This window comes from Chinchilla lanigera, unplaced genomic scaffold (assembly GCF_000276665.1).
Source record: "Chinchilla lanigera isolate Chin_1 unplaced genomic scaffold, ChiLan1.0 scaffold00023, whole genome shotgun sequence".
NCBI lineage: Eukaryota > Metazoa > Chordata > Mammalia > Rodentia > Chinchillidae > Chinchilla > Chinchilla lanigera.
Window position 1 is genome coordinate 22,403,092 of NW_004955424.1, and position 18,044 is coordinate 22,421,135.

The window sequence follows — 18,044 nt, forward strand, 5'->3', positions numbered from 1 at the left end:
GTGGAAAGGTAAAGGAATAAGATTTTGTGAGAGACCATGTTCACCTAACAGTGTATTTTATTTTATTTTATTTTATTCTATCTATCTATTTATTTGGGTACCGGGAATCAAACTCATGACCTCACGTTTATCAGGCAGGCGCTGTGGCACTGAGCTAAATCCCCAGCTTGGAGATTTTATTAATAATTGGTATTTGTTACTTTTTCTTGGTGTACCTCAGTTGATGTAAACTTTTATTATAGGTATGTATATATATAGCAGAAAACATAGGTGTTTATAGGATCAGTGATATGTATGGTTTTAGGCATCTACTTGGGGTTTTGAAATGATGTAAAGACACTACTTTGAAATTACTTAAGTATTAAGAGTAAACATAGGTGCCAGGGATATAGCTCAGTGGCATAGTTGCTTGCCTGGCAAGTATGAGGTCCTGAGTTTTGATTCCCAGTAGTCCCCGAAAAAAAGTAAACATAATGGGAAAAACCAGACTCCAAAGACATGAAATGTGGCCTTACACTAGTCTTAATAGAGGTGAGCTTTAAAAGAGTGATTGTATGTTTACTGGCTTGGTAGCTCTTGTTGAAGTTACTGATGCTTACATGTGTTCAAAGAGAAGTCATTGGAATCGTCAGTGACCCAATTATTGAAAGTTTTTAATTGTTTTAGTGTATAATTGGGATATTTATTTCTGTGTCTTCTAAATGTGGTATTTCCGCCCCCCCCAGCATGTGCAATGAGTTCTCACAAATATTTCAGCTGTGCCAGTTTGTGATGGTAAGTGCTTTTAATGTCTTGTATTTTTTGAGATAGTCTTGCTATGTAGCCTGGGTGGGCCTGGAACTCAGCAGTCTTTCCTTAACCTCCCAAATGCTGGATTATGAGTGTATGCTACCACACTCACTTTTAGGGTTTGTTTGTTTAGCTCCTGGGGATTGAACCCAGGTCTTCTCTTTTTTTTTTTTTTTGGTTTTGGTTTTGGTTTTTCTCCGGTACCAGGAACCGAACACACGACCTTGCACTTGTCAGGCAGGCGCTTTGCCGCTGAGCTAAATCTCCAGCCCCTGACCCAGGTCTTTTCATTGAACTACATCTCCTGTGGGGGTGTTTGAGGGAATCTTTTTTTTTTTTTTCTCTGTATGCATGTATGTATGTATGTGTGTATATGTGTGTGTATTTTGAGACACAGTGTCTTAAGTTGCTAGACTTCCCAGGCTGCGCTCAAACTTACGATCCTCTTGCCCCAGCCACCTAGAGTGATGGGATTGCAGGTGCGTGCCACCATGCCTGGTTTATTTCCTTTTTATAAATTAACAATTACAGGAAAAAATTTACAGATAGGTTATTGTTGCAGGAAAATTCACAAAATGCTCCACTTGTACATGCAACATTAGAAACGTTGCTGAGGTTTCTGAACTGGATTCCATTGGGATATATTTTTGAGACCAAGTTAATCAGCACATTAATTTATAAGGTAAAGCACATGTTTCTGTCATTTATGTCTGGATTGTTGTATATAGTCTTTGTTTTTGGAACTCTTCATTTAAAACTGCAGCCAACAACCTTGTTGGTGAAGTAAAACTGTTTAAAAGAACCTTTACTTAGTTGTAGGTATATTTGCTCTGAGTCTTAAAACCCTATTAGTTACTATAACATTTGATTGTATTGCCACCTTTTATTTAGTGGATTAGATAATATAAATCACAATGAAGTAGTTCAAGTGGTATTTCTATAAGGCGAAAAATCCATTTTACCTGGGGGAAAATTTTTTATTTTGAGCCGGTCTCACAAAAAACACTAATTTGCTTAGGCGGGGCTTGAACTTGCAGTCCTACATTGGCCTTTTAGATTGCTTGGATTACAGGTTTGGACCACCATGCCCAGCTACAATTTTTAATCAGAAGCATGTAGTTTCTTCATACATTTCCATAATTGTTCCCTCCATAGATGATGCTTAACATGTGGTTGCATTGTCTTGACAGATAGAATAAATTTTATATTTAATTGGACCTTGTAAAAGTTCAGACCATTGTTAATTTTTTTTTGTCTTTTTGAGACAGGGTCTCGCTATGCAGTTCAGGCTGGTCTTCAGCTGACTTTGTAGCCCAGGCTGGTCTCCAACTCAAAACGATCCTCCTGCCTCAGCCTCCTGAGTGCTGGGATTACGGGCGTGCGCCACCACGCCCGGCTCTTTAATATTTATAGTTCAAAATATGTCCATTTTCAAAACTTCTGGTGGCTGTCAGATTACCATCCTCAGTGGTTATAGTTTCGAAAGAAGCTGGAAGATTCACTTTTTCCACACCCTTACTAATCCTAGTTACGTGACCATCACTTAAAATCCTATTTCACTGCTCAGAAAATATGGTATCCCTGAAAGTCACGTGTATTTTTTCTGGGAAAGTTACTAAATGGTTTTGTTTTTCAGATGTTTCAGGACACATCAAAGAAAGCTCATCTTGCTCCTTAAAGCACTTGTGGTACATTGACTAGATAATGAAACCACAATAAAACATCACCCACTCACATGTTTTTGCATTGTATCCTCTTCTTCCTGTTAGGTCTTTTTTTGTTTTGTTTGTTCTTGTACTGGGAATTGAACTCAGGACCTGATGCTTGCCAGTTGTTAAGTCCTTAAACACATGTTAATTGTTTGTTTTTAAGCAAAGTATGTTTCATGCTATTTAAGTTTATGCTTTCCTTTTTTAAAAAAATACATATATAGTTCCTGAATGTTCCAATGTTTCGGAATGTCTCTTTGAAGTGCCTCACTGAGATTGCTGGTGTGAGTGTAAGCCAATATGAGGAGCAATTTGTAACGCTATTTACATTGACAATGATGCAGCTGAAGCAGGTAATACACAGCATTCTTGAACGCCTTTTTAGTGCCTTAGAAAATGTTAAAATTAAGCTAAACTGTTTCAGCAGTATATTTTTATAGGTTACTTGTAATGTGAGTTTGCATCTGTATTTTACACACTAAAGCAGTAGAAGATACACTAGGGTTTGAACCTAGGACCTTGTACATACTAGCTAAGCTCTGAATGGGACTGAGCTCTACCCCTAGCCCTGTAAGGTAGAAAATTTAATGAGCACAATGGAAATTCTTCACAGAAAGATTTTGGGGAATATTATGGTAAACTGTTTCTACAGAATTTGTGCAGGTCTGACTGGGCAGTGGGAAACTGAGGCATTGTTACCAGATCTGCCTTTGATACTGTGAAGAAAAATATGGCTTTTTTAATTATTATTTTACAAAATGTAGATTGTTTGTTTTTCAACTTGCAGATGCTTCCCTTAAATACTAATATTCGGTTTGCTTACTCGAATGGAAAAGATGATGAACAGAACTTTATTCAAAATCTCAGTTTATTTCTCTGCACCTTTCTTAAGGAACATGGTCAACTTATAGAAAAAAGATTAAATCTCAGGGAAACACTGATGGAGGTAGGCTTTTTAGAAGCTTGGTTCCTACAGGTCTCTAATAAAAATACAACGTACCTTCTAAACTGCATGTACCTTTTGAGATTATTTACCTGCCTAAGAATATATGTTGTTGATTGTGAATTAGTTAAAAGCTGTTGTCTTGATTTTGTGCTCTACATAAAAGAAGTCAAAATTTATAATCAAATTCAGATGTTCAAGCCAATTCCACATGTTTACTGTGTGTGTGTTTTAAAGACAGTATCTTGCTGTGCAGTCCACCCTGGCCTTGAACTCAGAGACTTCCTGTTTTCAGCCTCTAAGTACTGGGCTTATAGGTGTGTACCACCATACCCAGTCACATGTTACTTTTCCCCCATTTTGCTACTGGGGATTGACCAGGACATTTATATTAAGCCATATCCCCAGGTCTTTTATTTTGGATCAGGGTCTCACTAAGATGCTGTTACTCAAACTTGCCTTCCCTTACAGGGTTGGAATTACAGGCATGTGCCCGCATGCCTGGATTCTATACTGTTATTTGTAAAATCTTAAAGCAATTGATGTATAATTCATGTAACATCCGTAAGTGTCCAATTCAGTGGAGTATTAGTGAGTTCAGAATGTTGCGTAAGCATCCATATCTAGTTGCAAAGACATTTTCCTTATCTGTCAAGGAAACTTACTTGTTTTTATTTTTTGTGCAGGGATTTAATGTAGGTGTGCTCAGCTGCATCCCCACCCCTTTTTGTTTCTATTATCAGACAAGGTCTTACTAAGTTCTCGGGCCTGGCCTTAAATTTGTAATCCTGACTCCGCCCCCAGTGTAACTAGGTTACTTGCATGCAGCAAGGCACCTGGCTTTACTTTCTTTTTTATTCCATTGCATCATTGTACCTAATTTTGTTTATCCATCCATTTGTGATGAACATAGAGAATTTTCTCTGCCTTCTGGTTATTGATACTATACACTTGTTTTTTGTTTTATACACTTAGAAATAATTTTTATAAATAAATAATTTTTATAATAATTTAAATTTTAAATTTTTTTTTTGAGACAGGGACTTGCTATGTAGTTCAGGCTGACCTTGAACTCACTATGTAGCCCAGGCTTGTTTCAAACTCTAAGCCTCCTGGCTCAGCCTCCCTAGTGCTGTTTTTGGTGCATGTCTGTAATTCCAGCACTCTGGGAAGCTGAGCCAGGTGAGACTCTCAAAAAACCCCTGCCCCCCAAAAAAAGACCTAGATCATTGATCAACTGTAAAAACAGTTACTGTTCAATGAAATTTCAGTTGTACTGTGAATTTTAATTTTCCATTACAATATCTAGTGAAAGACAGTTTGGAAAGTGATTAGTATGTAAGAATTACCTTAATTGTGTTCCTCTTATGTGTAGGCACTTCATTATATGTTGTTGGTATCTGAAGTGGAAGAAACTGAAATCTTTAAGATTTGTCTTGAGTACTGGAATCATCTGGCATCTGAACTCTATAGAGAAAGCCCATTTTCTACGTCTGCTTCTCCATTGCTGTCTGGAAGTCAGCATTTTGATATTCCTCCCAGGAGACAGCTATATTTGCCTGTGTTATCAAAGGTAACAGTAAAGTGGTTAGTTGATTGTTCTTCCCATTTCTTACTATGATTGTGAGGCCTGAATACAAATATTTAGGTCAATCTACTCAACAAGCAGAACCTTTTTCTGTTTGTTTTTGTTTTTGAGACAAGGTCACAGTATATATTTTGGGTTTACCTTGAACTCACTGTGTAGTCTAATCTGGCCTCAAATTTGTGGCAATCCTCCTTCCTGCATCAGCCAACCCCGTACTGAGATTATAGGTGTACACCACCACCGCCACCAGCCCAGCTCTTCCGGCAGCTTCTTCAGTGAATGTTTAAAACTAGAACATAAAAGGAGTGGCTTATGAGCTGTAGTTTTCAAAACTGCTCTTTTTTTTGAGCAGCATTAGTATCTCCTATGAATTTGTTCGAAATGGAGATTCACTGACTTTTGGATAGTCTGCTGAATCAGTCTGGGAAAGAAACATGGAAAACTGTTAACAAAAGTCTGTGTTTGTTTTACCCCACATAAAAATACAGTGTTTTATTGAAAACCAAACATCTGTACACTTTAAGGAGTAAAGCTTCCTTTTTGTTAGAATAATTGTATTTAGTGTACTCCATTTTAAGTACAGTGGTGCCTTGGTTCACAAAAGCTTTTATTTGGAAACAATGGGGTTAGCAAACAATGGCAAAGTTTTGTTTTTGTGCAAACTATAGCAGGTGACAAACACAACTGCAGCCACCCTTCCCACACAAATACAAAATATGACCATCTTTTTCAAAATTACGGGAAAAATTGAAGTTCATGAACTGAGGTAGAACTGCATGTCTCACTTTCCCCTCCTCCCAGTTCTACATTTGATATGGTTGATTTAAATGTCTAATTTTCTGATTGGCTTATCGTTGAATAGGTCCGTTTATTGATGGTTAGTCGTATGGCTAAACCAGAAGAAGTATTGGTTGTAGAAAATGATCAAGGAGAAGTTGTGAGAGAATTCATGAAGGATACAGATTCCATAAATTTATATAAGAATATGAGAGAAACATTAGGTATGTTAATAATGTTAAATCAATATTTACCTTCTGCATGCATTCTTAGGTGGAAATACTGTTTAGGAAAAGCATTACACTTTGAATCTTTCAGTAACCATCTTTATTAATATACTGTTTTCCTAATAAAAATGTTCGTTTGTTTTCTACTTTTAAACACCTGGAACTTCTTCTTTCACAGTTTATCTTACTCATCTGGATTATGTAGATACAGAAAGAATAATGACTGAGAAACTTCACAATCAGGTGAATGGTACAGAGTGGTCTTGGAAGAATTTGAACACGTTGTGTTGGGCCATAGGCTCTATTAGTGGAGCCATGCACGAAGAGGATGAAAAACGATTTCTCGTTACTGTTATTAAGGTATGCCACAGATAGGTATGACGTAAAGTACAGTATAAATGTATTTATTAAGAGAAACGATCTAAATTTGTTTCACTTTACAGGATCTATTAGGATTATGTGAACAGAAAAGAGGCAAAGATAATAAAGCTATTATCGCATCAAATATCATGTACATAGTAGGTCAGTATCCAAGATTTTTAAGGGCTCACTGGAAATTTTTGAAGACAGTAGTTAACAAGCTGTTTGAATTCATGCATGGTAAGTGTTTTCATGTAATACATTTTCTTTTGTTTTAACTTTTGTTCAACAAAATTGATGAATGTTTTTGTCTTGTGAAGAGACCCATGATGGAGTCCAGGACATGGCTTGTGACACTTTCATTAAAATAGCTCAAAAATGCCGGAGGCATTTCGTTCAGGTTCAGGTTGGAGAAGTAATGCCATTTATTGATGAAATTTTGAACAACATTAACACTATAATATGTGATCTTCAGCCTCAGCAGGTATGAAAAGAGCAAAACATACTATTTTTAGAAAGTAACCACTTGTGTATTAATCACAACTTACTGGGAATAGAAGGCGTGCCACTATTGGATTCCATTCGGTTCCCCTTATTTTTCATAACAAGGCAGAAAGTTAATCACACATTTATTGGGCTTTTAGCCTACATGGTGTAATTCGTTTTGGTGCATTTTGTAGTTGATTGTAATTTTTTTTATTAGGTTGTTTTATAACAGTTAAAAATACTTGCTTTTTAAAATAGGTTCATACATTTTATGAAGCCGTGGGGTACATGATTGGTGCACAAACAGATCAAACAGTCCAAGAGCATTTGATAGAAAAGTACATGCTGCTCCCTAATCAAGTGTGGGATAGTATAATCCAGCAGGCAACCAAAGTAAGTTTTATTTCATTTCATTGAAGTTGTAATGTGGTTGAAGATGATTTTAAAGTAGTAATGCTTTCAGCATTATTGACATGCATACCTTATCTGTAAGTGTTATACCTTGTTTTACTCTTGAAAAAGACAGTATCTCACTCCACTTTTGGGGGAAGGTATACTTTTTTGAGGGTGCTGGTGATTAGACCCAAAGCAATGTGTGGCTGAAGCACATGCTGTACCGCTGAGTTTATACCCCAGCTTCGATGATAAAGACTTCCCTGTAGCTGGGTGTGGTGGCAAACGCCTGTAATCCCAGCAGCAGTCGGAAGGCTGAGGCGGGAGGATCCCTTGTGAGTTCGAGATCTGCCTGGCCTACAAAGTGAGCTCATGGTTGACCTGAACTGCACAGGGAGACCCAGTTTCAGAAAAAGACGAAAAAAAAAATAAGATTTCTGTGTGTTTTACCATTTAGGATTACAGATAGAATAATGGTTTGGGGTAAGGATGATAGTGTTTTTATCTTAGCAATTACATAGATTATTTTCATGTTTTTTTTTCCTTTTAGAATGTGGATATATTGAAAGATCCTGAAACAGTCAAGCAGCTTGGTAGCATATTGAAAACAAATGTGAGAGCCTGCAAAGCTGTTGGACATCCCTTTGTAATTCAGCTGGGAAGAATTTACTTAGATATGCTTAATGTATACAAGTGCCTCAGTGAAAATATTTCTGCAGCTATCCAAGCTAATGGTATGTGATTCTAAATTTGTACAATAGAATGTTAGAACTCACTAATCTTCCAAAGTTTGAGATGACCCCAGACAATTTTTAAGCTCTTGCTTGCTATTTTTCCTTCTTAAATTGTCCTTGGATCCATGTGTTGTGGTACATCCCATGGCATGCACTAAGGCCTTGGTTTGAGAACCCTTCCTCTCACATAATCTAGAAGTTTACATTCACAATAATTTCTTTGTACCTTCAGCTTAATTTTTTTTATGGTAAACGTGTTATTTTGTTTTGAGACAGGGTCTCACTATGCAGTTCAGGCTGGCTTTGAACTTGTGGCAATCCTCCTGCCTCAGCCTTGTGAGTGTTGAGATTACAGGAGTATGCCACCATGCCTGGCTTTCATGGTAAATGTAAACTAATTTCATCTGAAATACACCTATTTATTTTTTAGGTGAAATGGTTACAAAGCAACCATTGATTAGAAGTATGCGAACAGTAAAAAGGGAAACATTAAAGTTAATATCTGGTTGGGTGAGCCGGTCCAATGATCCACAAATGGTAAGTGAACAGTTGTTTATTTTTTCATGCTGTTTTCTGGAATATGCTGCATGTGTGTCTATTTTGCCAATTTGAAGATAATTAAATGTCTTCATTAAGATTTTATATCCTTTGTATTGGAGTTCTGTGCACAAAATACTAATAGGTATGTTAAAATACCCCATCTTCCAAAGAAATTTCCTTTTATCAGTGGAAAAAGGTGTGGGGAAGATGGTGATATATAGAGAATGCTAAAAATACTCACTGTCACATTTTCAGGTTCAAGTTGATATTTTTTCTTTTTTTTTTTTTTTGTTTTGTTTTGTGTTTTGTTAGAGTGGAAAAGATTTATTGAACGAGAGGACATACTCAAGGGGAGCGTGAGTACTCCAAGAATGGAGGCTCACACAGCTGGGAATAGAAATGGGAATAGCTGCTGAGAGACAGGACGAGTCTTGAGTGGGTTGCTCTCAAATTGAGTTTTTGTGCTCATGATTTTGATAACAATTTCTGAAGCTACAAAGCTGTTGGTAGTTTGCTTTCATAATATGAATACTTTACAAATTGAAGATTTTAAAAGTCTCTTACGCTGGTACTGAGGATTAAATCCAAGGGCTTTACTCTCAGCTACAATTCCAGCCATTTTTTTCATTTTTATTTTGAGGCAGGGTCTTGCTCATTGTTGTACTGACCAGACTGGGTGCAACCTTTAAATTTTCCTGTCTCAACCTCCCAGAGTGAGGATTACAGGTGTGCACCACAGTGTCTGGCTGGTCTTTCTCTTTTTTTTTTTAAAGACAAGGTCTTGCTGTGCAGTTCAGGCTGGCCTTGAGCTCACTTTGTAGCCCAGGCTGGTCTTGAACTCACATTGATCCTCCTGCCTCAGCCTCCTGAGTGCTGGGGTTACAGGCCTGTGCCACCATGCCCGGCTGGTCTTTCTCATTTTAAATAACAGAGAAAGGGAAATTGTTTTCAGAAACATAAGTTATATCAGCTGGGTGTGGTGGCACATGCTTGTAGTGCCAGCATTTGGGAGGCTGAGGCAGGACGATTGCCACAAGTTCAGTTACATAGATCCCAGCCGCCCTGAACTACATAGCAGCAAGACCCTGTCTCAAGAAAGAGTAAAGAAACCAATCCGAGCCTGATTTGGAAAAATGAGTATTTTAGACATTGCATGTCTTGGGAAATTCCCAAAACTTCTTGTCCTATTGCTATTTGCTTTCATGATTTTGATATTTTATATTGTTCATTGATAAGGAATTTCTTTCAGACATTTGTTTGGGATTTAATTTTTAAGGCAGTCTTAATTAAGATGGCTAACTTGGGGGAAAAAATAATGGCTAACTTGGAAAGGTTTTGAACATCATCTGTATCAAATTACCAGAACCATATTTAGGTCTGAGTGTGTAGCTCAGTGGTGGAATACTTGCCTAGTATATCTAAGGCCCCTATGTTTAATTACCAGCACCTCTGGGGAAAAAAAAAAAAAAAAAAAAAAAGTAAAATTTCAGAAATTGTGAAGAGTTTTGTGATATAATAAATTTCAGGGTCAGAATAGGAATGGGAATAATAGGAATGCATTTTTACAGGGTAGGTAGATGTGTTTGTTTTTTTTTCCCCCTGATACGGGGAATCGAACTCATGACCTTCTGCTTGCCAGGCAGGTGCTGTACCGCTGAGCTAAATCCCCAGCCCCTGGAAAGTAGATGTTAAAGATGGGAGGCTTCCAAGTTGTGAGATTACAGGCAGGCGTCACCATGCTCAGCTTTTTAAAATAAAGTCAGGCCTGGCGTGGTGGTGCATGCCTGTAATCCCAGCACTCAGGAGGCTGAGGCAGGAGGATTGCTGTGAGTTCGAGACCAGCCTGGGCTATAAAGTGAGCTTAAGGCCAGCCTGAGCTTCATAGTGAGACCCTGTCTCAAGAAGATCAAAAAAATAAAATTAAATTAAATTAAATGTCAGTATCCAGTTTGTCGGGTAAAAATTATTTCAGTCAGTATTCACTGTGGAGATGAAAAGTTGCTATTAGTTTCAGAGCATCACATGACTAAAAATAAATAAATTTTTTTCTTTTTGAGGCAGGGTCTTGCTATGCAGTTCAGGGTGGCCTTGAGCTCACTTTTTAGCCAGGCTGGTCTCAGACTTTCCAAGATCCTCTTGCCTCAGCCTCCTGAGTGCTGAGATTACAGGTGTGCACCAACACACCTGGCTTAAAAATAATTTTACACTTGCTTTTTGAATCTTAATAGACTGCTTTGCCAGGCGTGGTGCCACACACCTGTAATCCAAGCATTCTGGGAGGCTGAGGCAAGAAGATTTGAGTGCACTCTGAAGTTTCACAATTGGCAAGATACTGGCTCAAAAATTAAAGAAAAACTCAAGGGATCTGGAGATGTAGGCTCAGTGCAGACACCTTGGCTTTAGTCCTCATTACCTATTTTGTATTGTAGAAAACTGACACGGTTTATCTTCGGGTAAATAAAACATGAATTGTGTTTATTGTACAGATTTTCATAGAGAACCTTAAGAATAAGTTACACCTTTATATATATGACTGTTACTTAGAATCACGGTAAACCACAGTCTTTCAAGTAGTTGCAGTTCTTTTAAAACTGAAGGGCTACCCAAAAAAATAAAAAATAAAAAAAATAAAAACTGAAGGGCTATTAGTAATGTTTATGTAAAATACCTATCAATGATTTGCTGTGACTAATTTGTATTTGATATTATTGAGACTAGTGCTGGGCATGGTGGTGCACACCTGTAATCCTAGTACTTGGGAAGCTGAGACAGAGAGATTGCCATAATGAGGCTATCCTGGACTACATATCAAGACCCTGTCTCTAAAATACCAAAAAGAAAAGATAGTGATAGGGGTGTTGCTTAGCATGCATGAGACTCTGGCTTCTGTGCCCAACATTGCAATGAACAAAAACAGCGACAGCAGCCAGGTGTGCTGGTGGTGTATGCCTGTGATTGCAGCCTTTGGGAGGCTACGGTAGGAGGATCACTGCGAGTTGGAGGCCATCCTGAGCTACTTAGGGAGACCCTGTCTTAAAAAGAAAAACTAATTACAATATTGCAAACCTGAATGAGGCTGGAGTTTGATTACTTTTAGCACATAATTAACCTAAAGGGAATGTCTTAATTGTCTATAATAGTAAGTATCTAGATTAAAATGTAGAAGTTTTTTTCCAACAGGTAGCTGAAAATTTTGTTCCTCCTCTGTTGGATGCAGTTCTTATTGACTACCAGAGAAATGTCCCAGCTGCTAGAGAACCAGAAGTCCTTAGTACTATGGCCATTATTGTGAACAAGTTAGGGGGACATATAACAGCTGAAATACCTCAGATATTTGATGCTGTTTTTGAATGCACCTTGAATATGATAAATAAGGTAGGCGATTTATATTTCAGTTATGTAATGGGAAATATAAAGATTTACTATATGTTTTGACATCAGAACAGGAGTAGAACTGGTTATGTACCTCAGTGATAAAGAACTTGTCTAATATGCACAAGGAGGGGGAAACAAAAGATTTTTAATGTTTATATCAGCACCTTGCATTTATCAAAATAACAGACTGTCAGACATTGTTGCAAGAAATTAGTTTTAAGTAAATGAAAAGGCAGGTCTGTATTTGTATTATATAACAGTGTAGTGTATGCTTATAACTTAAAACATAAATTCACTAGGGAGTGAAAGGTTAGAATTTACACAGTAGCTAATGAAGTATATAACATAAAATGCTTTTGTTCTTTATATGGGATTTGAATTCTCTTTATTAATAAGGTAGCTTTCTGTTTTCTGCCTTCTGATAATTTTTGTGCACTGTAGTTGGTAGTTTCTTCCATGAAAAGTTATATTTTAGAAAGATTTGCCTTTTGGGGGGATGGTGCAACTTTTGGGGTCCTTTCACAGTTTCTGACACCTGTACTTGCCCCTTCTGTTCCATCTAGCTTAAATATGGCATTGAAATGTTTTGTTTGTTTTTTTAGGACTTTGAAGAATATCCTGAACACAGAACAAACTTTTTCTTACTACTTCAGGCTGTCAATTCTCATTGTTTCCCAGCATTCCTAGCTATCCCACCTGCACAATTTAAACTTGTTTTAGATTCCATTATTTGGGCTTTCAAACATACTATGAGAAATGTTGCAGATACAGGTAAATATGTTTCTCTGTTCATCATTTCACTGTGCTGGCTTCAGCAGCCCATATACTAAAATTCTATCCATTTTATTCTCAGAGATTATAGTTACCTTCAGTCAATCAGATTGCTAAAATATTAAATGCGAAAGTTGATTTTAAATTGTTCACTGTTCTGCATAATATAAAATTCTATTTTGTCCTACCAGGGACATCGTATTGTAATGGTTGTCCTCTAATAAATCCTTATTTTACTTAGTGACCCCAAGTGAGACAATAGTGGTTGTGTCAGCTTCTGTTATTGATATTTTTAATCTTTTTTTTTTTTTTTTTTTACAGTTTAATGGGGGCTTATTTATTGTGACTGTTTTCAGATGTACAAAAAATGTAGAAAATACCCCCCCCCCCCCGTTAATGATCTCTTACTCTCTGTAGTTTATAGGTACATTTATCATAGGTATATATAGGTAAAAAGCATTGTGACAAGTTCAGTGTTATCCTTAGTTTAAGGTTTCCACTGGGGTCCTCTGATAATGGTCCATCACTACACAAACACACAGTTTTGTACTTGTGAACATTTGTTGATGTCACTCTTCATCATAGTTCTATTTCCATGTGTTGTATAGTTAGATGTCTAAAAGTAGTTAAGCCACCCATTGTAAAGCAAGTCCCTAGGCAAAATGAGTTATGCCAAGAAGCTCCTAAAATTCAAAGTAGGGAGGAGTATCACTCAAGACTTTAGTTGAAGCCAGGCATAGTAGCACACACCTACAATCCCAACACTCTGGGAGGCTGAGGCAGGAGGCTCTCAAATTTGAATCCACCCTGGATAATATAGCAGTCTAATAAGAAACTGTTTCAAAAGGTGTAGCTAGTGTCAGAGCACTATCTTCAATTCTCTGCACTTCAAATAGGGAGATTTTAGTTCTATACCCTCACCAATGACTTTTCCTGTTCCCCCATATGCTTTTTTTCTGCTATGGTATGGGTCAGCTGGAGATAATAATAAAAATACATTCTGCCAGGGTGTTTTTTTGTTTTTTTGTTTTTCAAATAAAAATTATGGAATATAAAACTGCCTAGACTTGCTGTTTGAGAAATGGGAAGATCTTAAAGGCCATAGTATAGGAAGCCAGCACTGATTGTAGTTGTACTTTATACCTGATTGGAAATTAATTTAGGCAAGTAATTAATCATCAAAAGCTGATGAGTTATTAGCTGAAATATTAGGAAAGCGATTAGTCTATAATGATAATATATTTGTTCAACATCTTTTAGGCTTACAGATCCTTTTTACACTCTTACAAAATGTTGCACAAGAAGAAGCTGCAGCTCAGAGTTTCTATCAGACTTACTTCTGTGATATTCTTCAGCATATCTTCTCTGTCGTGACAGACACTTCACATACAGCTGGTAAGAATTTAGAAGTATTAAAACATTGGAAATGTTTGAGTTGTTAGATTCCATTTTAGAGTTAACAGTTTTCTTTATATCAACAGGTTTAACAATGCATGCATCAATTCTTGCATATATGTTTAACTTGGTTGAAGAAGGAAAAATAAGTACACCATTAAATCCTGGAAATCCAGTTAATAATCAGATGTTTATTCAGGAATATGTGGCTAATCTACTTAAGTCTGCATTCCCTCATCTACAAGAGTAAACAACTTTTAAATACATTATTTAAATTTGAAAGGGGTTCTGGGAATTAAAAATTGTCTTTAAAAATTCTGAATTTAATGTCCAGTTTTTAAAATAATCATTGTGTTTTGATTTGCAGTGCTCAAGTAAAGCTCTTTGTGACAGGGCTTTTCAGCTTAAATCAGGATATTCCTGCATTCAAAGAACATCTAAGGGATTTCTTAGTACAAATAAAGGTATTTTGGGGGGTGGTATTAAATGCCACTTAATTTTTCTTAGAGAATCATTTAATGTACAGTGTAAAATAAGAGTTGTTGTAGAATAATGTGTACCCTTACTAATCAGAATCTATAACTCATTATAGAATAAAAAACTTAAGTCCAGGGATAAGAGGAGGATAGGTTTGGAATGTTTTTTTTTCCCTTTTTTTTTTTTTTTTTTTTTTTGACATGGAGTTTTGTTATGTAGCCCAGGCTGGCCTCAATCTCAAAGCAGCCCTCCTGCCTCAACCTCCTTAATGCTGGGATTACAGACGTGTACCACCACACCCAGCTGGAACATTTTCTTTTTCTTTCTTTTTTTTTTTTTTTTTAGAAACGCATTATAAATGGAATTTATTCTACGTTACATTGCAATATCATGATTTAATTTTCAGATTAAATTTTTTAAGGTGATTAAAGAAACATTGGTAGTCCCTGTTAAGAATTTTATACTCACTTTGATAACAAGTGAACCATCAAAGTTAGCAGATGACTATTTCTAGTACTGTTACAGTGTTCCATTCAAACTTGGGAGAAGGATTTTCGTTGTGTTTTTTACTTATTTTTTCTATATATATATATTTGAGATAATCACTATATTGTCTAAGTAGGTCTAAAATTCCTGGGTTCAAGATACTAAGCTGTCTTAGCCTCAAAAGCGTTGAGTACACAGATGCCAGCTGCCACTCTACCCCACTAAAGATGTTAACATCACTCCTCCCATTAGTAATTCAAATATCACAGTACTTGTTTTTGTCTTTTTGAGACGGGGTCTGGCTATGCAGTTTAGGCTGGCCTTGAGCTCACTTTGTAGCCCAGGCTGGTCTTGAACGCGAAAGGATCCTCCTGCTTCAACCTCCCGAGTGCTGGGATTACAGGCGTGTGCCACCATGCCCAGCTAGCTACAGCACTTGTTTTGCTCTGTGGGTGATCAAACCCACCTCAGCCACTGGAGTATATAGTCTCAGCCACTTTGAATTTATTTTTAGTTTAGTTTTTTTTTTTTTTTTTTTTTAATTTTTAGACAGGATCTCACTTAAGTTACCTAGGGGATCCACAAATTTGAATCCTCCTGCTTCAATCTTCCTTGTGGCTGGGATTACAGTTGTGTGTCACCATCCCCACTCACTTTGTATCATCTTGTTTTAAATTAGGAAGGAGTGTGAAAGACATAAAAATTTATCTTATCCTTGACTGTGTAAGAATTGAAATTGTAAGATCTTCACAGTTCTCTCCAAAAAGTCTTACATTGTCCAGGCTGGCCTTGAACACCAGGACTGAGGGAATCCTCTTGCGTTAACCTCCCAAGTACCGGGGTCTACAGGTGCCACCACACTGCCTCAGTCTTACTGTGAAAATATTTTTTTTTCATAATCAGAATGCAAAGAACAATGTGAAAGTGACCTTGAAGTCTTGCTATGAAGATAATGACAGTACAAATAAGCTTCAATAAGTACCATTAGTTTGGAGAAAGCGCTTTCTTTGAACTCTTGGATATGAATATTACTACGTAGCATCACCATAACTCTTAAAACTTTTCCCCGAAACACCTGTAAAGTTTGTTTGTTAGTTCTTTTTAGGACAGGGTATCCTTACATATTTCAGGCTGGTTTTGAAGTCACCATGTAGCCCAGGTTAGCCTGGGATTTGCAGTAGAGTAGTCTTGCCTCAGCCTTCTGAGTGCTGAGATTACAGGGATGCACCTACCTGGCATAACTTTAAATTTTTAATTCAGCCACACAGTATTATGTCAGTGTAGTGTAGCTTTTGGTAGTATAATTTATATTCTTTCTCTAAATGGCAAAATGCTTATCTACACTTTTTAGTGAGATTGGAGTTTTTATATTGACATTTAAACTCTTTCACAGGAGTTTGCAGGTGAAGACACATCTGACTTGTTTTTGGAAGAAAGAGAAACAGCCCTTCGACAGGCTCAGGAAGAGAAACATAAACTTCAAATGTCTGTCCCTGGCATCCTTAATCCACATGAAATTCCAGAAGAAATGTGTGATTAAAATCCAAAGTCATGCTAGCTGTTTTTTCTCTACAACTCTTGTTGACAGCAGAAAACAGCGTCTGGAGATTTGTCGACCAAAATGATGCCAATTTGTAAATTAAAATGTCACCTAGTGGCCCTTTTTCTTACGTGTTTTTTGTATAAGAAATTTTCTGTGAAATATCCTTCCATTGTTTAAGCTTTTGTTTTGGTCATCTTTATTTAGTTTGCATGAAGTTGAAAATTAAGGCATTTTTAAAAATTTTACTTCATGCCCATTTTGTGGCAGGGTTGGGGGAGGCGGCAAATTTGATTTGAACGTATAGTTGTAAATTCTAATACAAAATTATACAAATTTTCTTGTAAACAATACCAATTTTAATTAGGGAGCATTTTCTTTCTAGTCTGTATTTCAGTCTAGAAGAAAAGGTAATGAGTAAAACAAATTGCGTTGTTAAAGGATTATAGTGCTGCATTGTCTGAAGTTAGCACCTCTTGGACTGAATCGTCTGTCTAGACTACATGTATTACAAGTCTGTATGGCAAGTTTGCAGCAAGATCATGTGCATATCATCCCATTGTAAAGCGACTTCAAAAATATGGGAACACAGTTAGTTATTTTTACACAGTTCTTTTTGTTTTTGTGTGTGTGTGCTGTCGCTTGTCGACAACAGCTTTTTGTTTTCCTCAATGAGGAGTGTTGCTCATTTGTGAGCCTTCATTAACTCAAAGTGAAATGGTTAAAAATATTTATCCTGTTAGAATAGGCTGCATCTTTTTAACAACTCATTAAAAAAACAAAACAAAACTGGCTTTTGAGATGACTTATACTAATTTACATTGTTTACCAAGCTGTAGTGCTTTAAGAACACTACTTAAAAAGCAAAATAAACTTGGTTTACATTATTTTCCTTGTGTTGGTTCAAAATTATTCTGTAAGTTCTAAGGTTATTAGTTGGAGGCAAGGGAATAAAGTGGATGGACATGCTTTTTTTTTTTTTTTTTTTTTCAGCCTCAATTTGGTTTTTCTCCGGTACCGGGAACCGAACTCACGACCTTGCGCTTGCCAGGCAGACGCTTTTGCCGCTGAGCTAAATCCCCAGCCCCCTGGACATGCTTTTAAAATACTTTCTGTTCTGTAGAAGCATCTCTGATGTTTTGATTCATTTTACTTTTATTTGGGGTTAGGGAACACCTTGTCTAAACTATGGTTAAGGTCTAAGTGGAACAAAGATGACAGATGAGCTTTAGAATGGTAAAAGATGAAACTGCTGCAGCTGTTCCTCATTGGTATATTGTGTAGAAAGGCAACCATAGCCATTGAGGATAGTGATACATACTTGTAATGCCAACACTCAGGAGGCTAAAGGCCTTCTTAGAGGCCAGCCTTAGAGCACTGTGAGGTTTTTTTTTTTTTTTTTCCCCTTTCTTTTTGAGACTGGGTCTTGCTATGCAGTTCAGGCTGGCCTTGAG

At 36.9% G+C, this 18,044-nt stretch overlaps 1 protein-coding gene across 2 annotated transcripts in view; it reads left to right on the forward strand.

The window, feature by feature from the left end:
* Positions 1–17,477, forward strand: part of Xpo1 (exportin 1) — a 50,563-nt gene extending 33,086 nt beyond the window's left edge. For both annotated transcript variants that reach the window (XM_005385738.2, XM_005385739.2), the window contains exons 8-25: positions 726–774; positions 1,352–1,471; positions 2,723–2,851; positions 3,286–3,444; positions 4,817–5,014; positions 5,892–6,030; positions 6,212–6,393; positions 6,477–6,633; positions 6,714–6,877; positions 7,138–7,272; positions 7,823–8,006; positions 8,437–8,543; positions 11,727–11,921; positions 12,524–12,692; positions 13,953–14,087; positions 14,174–14,333; positions 14,455–14,551; positions 16,444–17,477. In XM_005385738.2, coding sequence (XP_005385795.1) covers positions 726–774; positions 1,352–1,471; positions 2,723–2,851; positions 3,286–3,444; positions 4,817–5,014; positions 5,892–6,030; positions 6,212–6,393; positions 6,477–6,633; positions 6,714–6,877; positions 7,138–7,272; positions 7,823–8,006; positions 8,437–8,543; positions 11,727–11,921; positions 12,524–12,692; positions 13,953–14,087; positions 14,174–14,333; positions 14,455–14,551; positions 16,444–16,590 — 2,626 coding nt within the window. In that variant the 3' untranslated portion in view covers positions 16,591–17,477. The remainder of the gene's footprint in view (positions 1–725; positions 775–1,351; positions 1,472–2,722; positions 2,852–3,285; positions 3,445–4,816; positions 5,015–5,891; positions 6,031–6,211; positions 6,394–6,476; positions 6,634–6,713; positions 6,878–7,137; positions 7,273–7,822; positions 8,007–8,436; positions 8,544–11,726; positions 11,922–12,523; positions 12,693–13,952; positions 14,088–14,173; positions 14,334–14,454; positions 14,552–16,443) is intronic.
* The last annotated feature ends 567 nt before the right edge of the window (positions 17,478–18,044 follow it).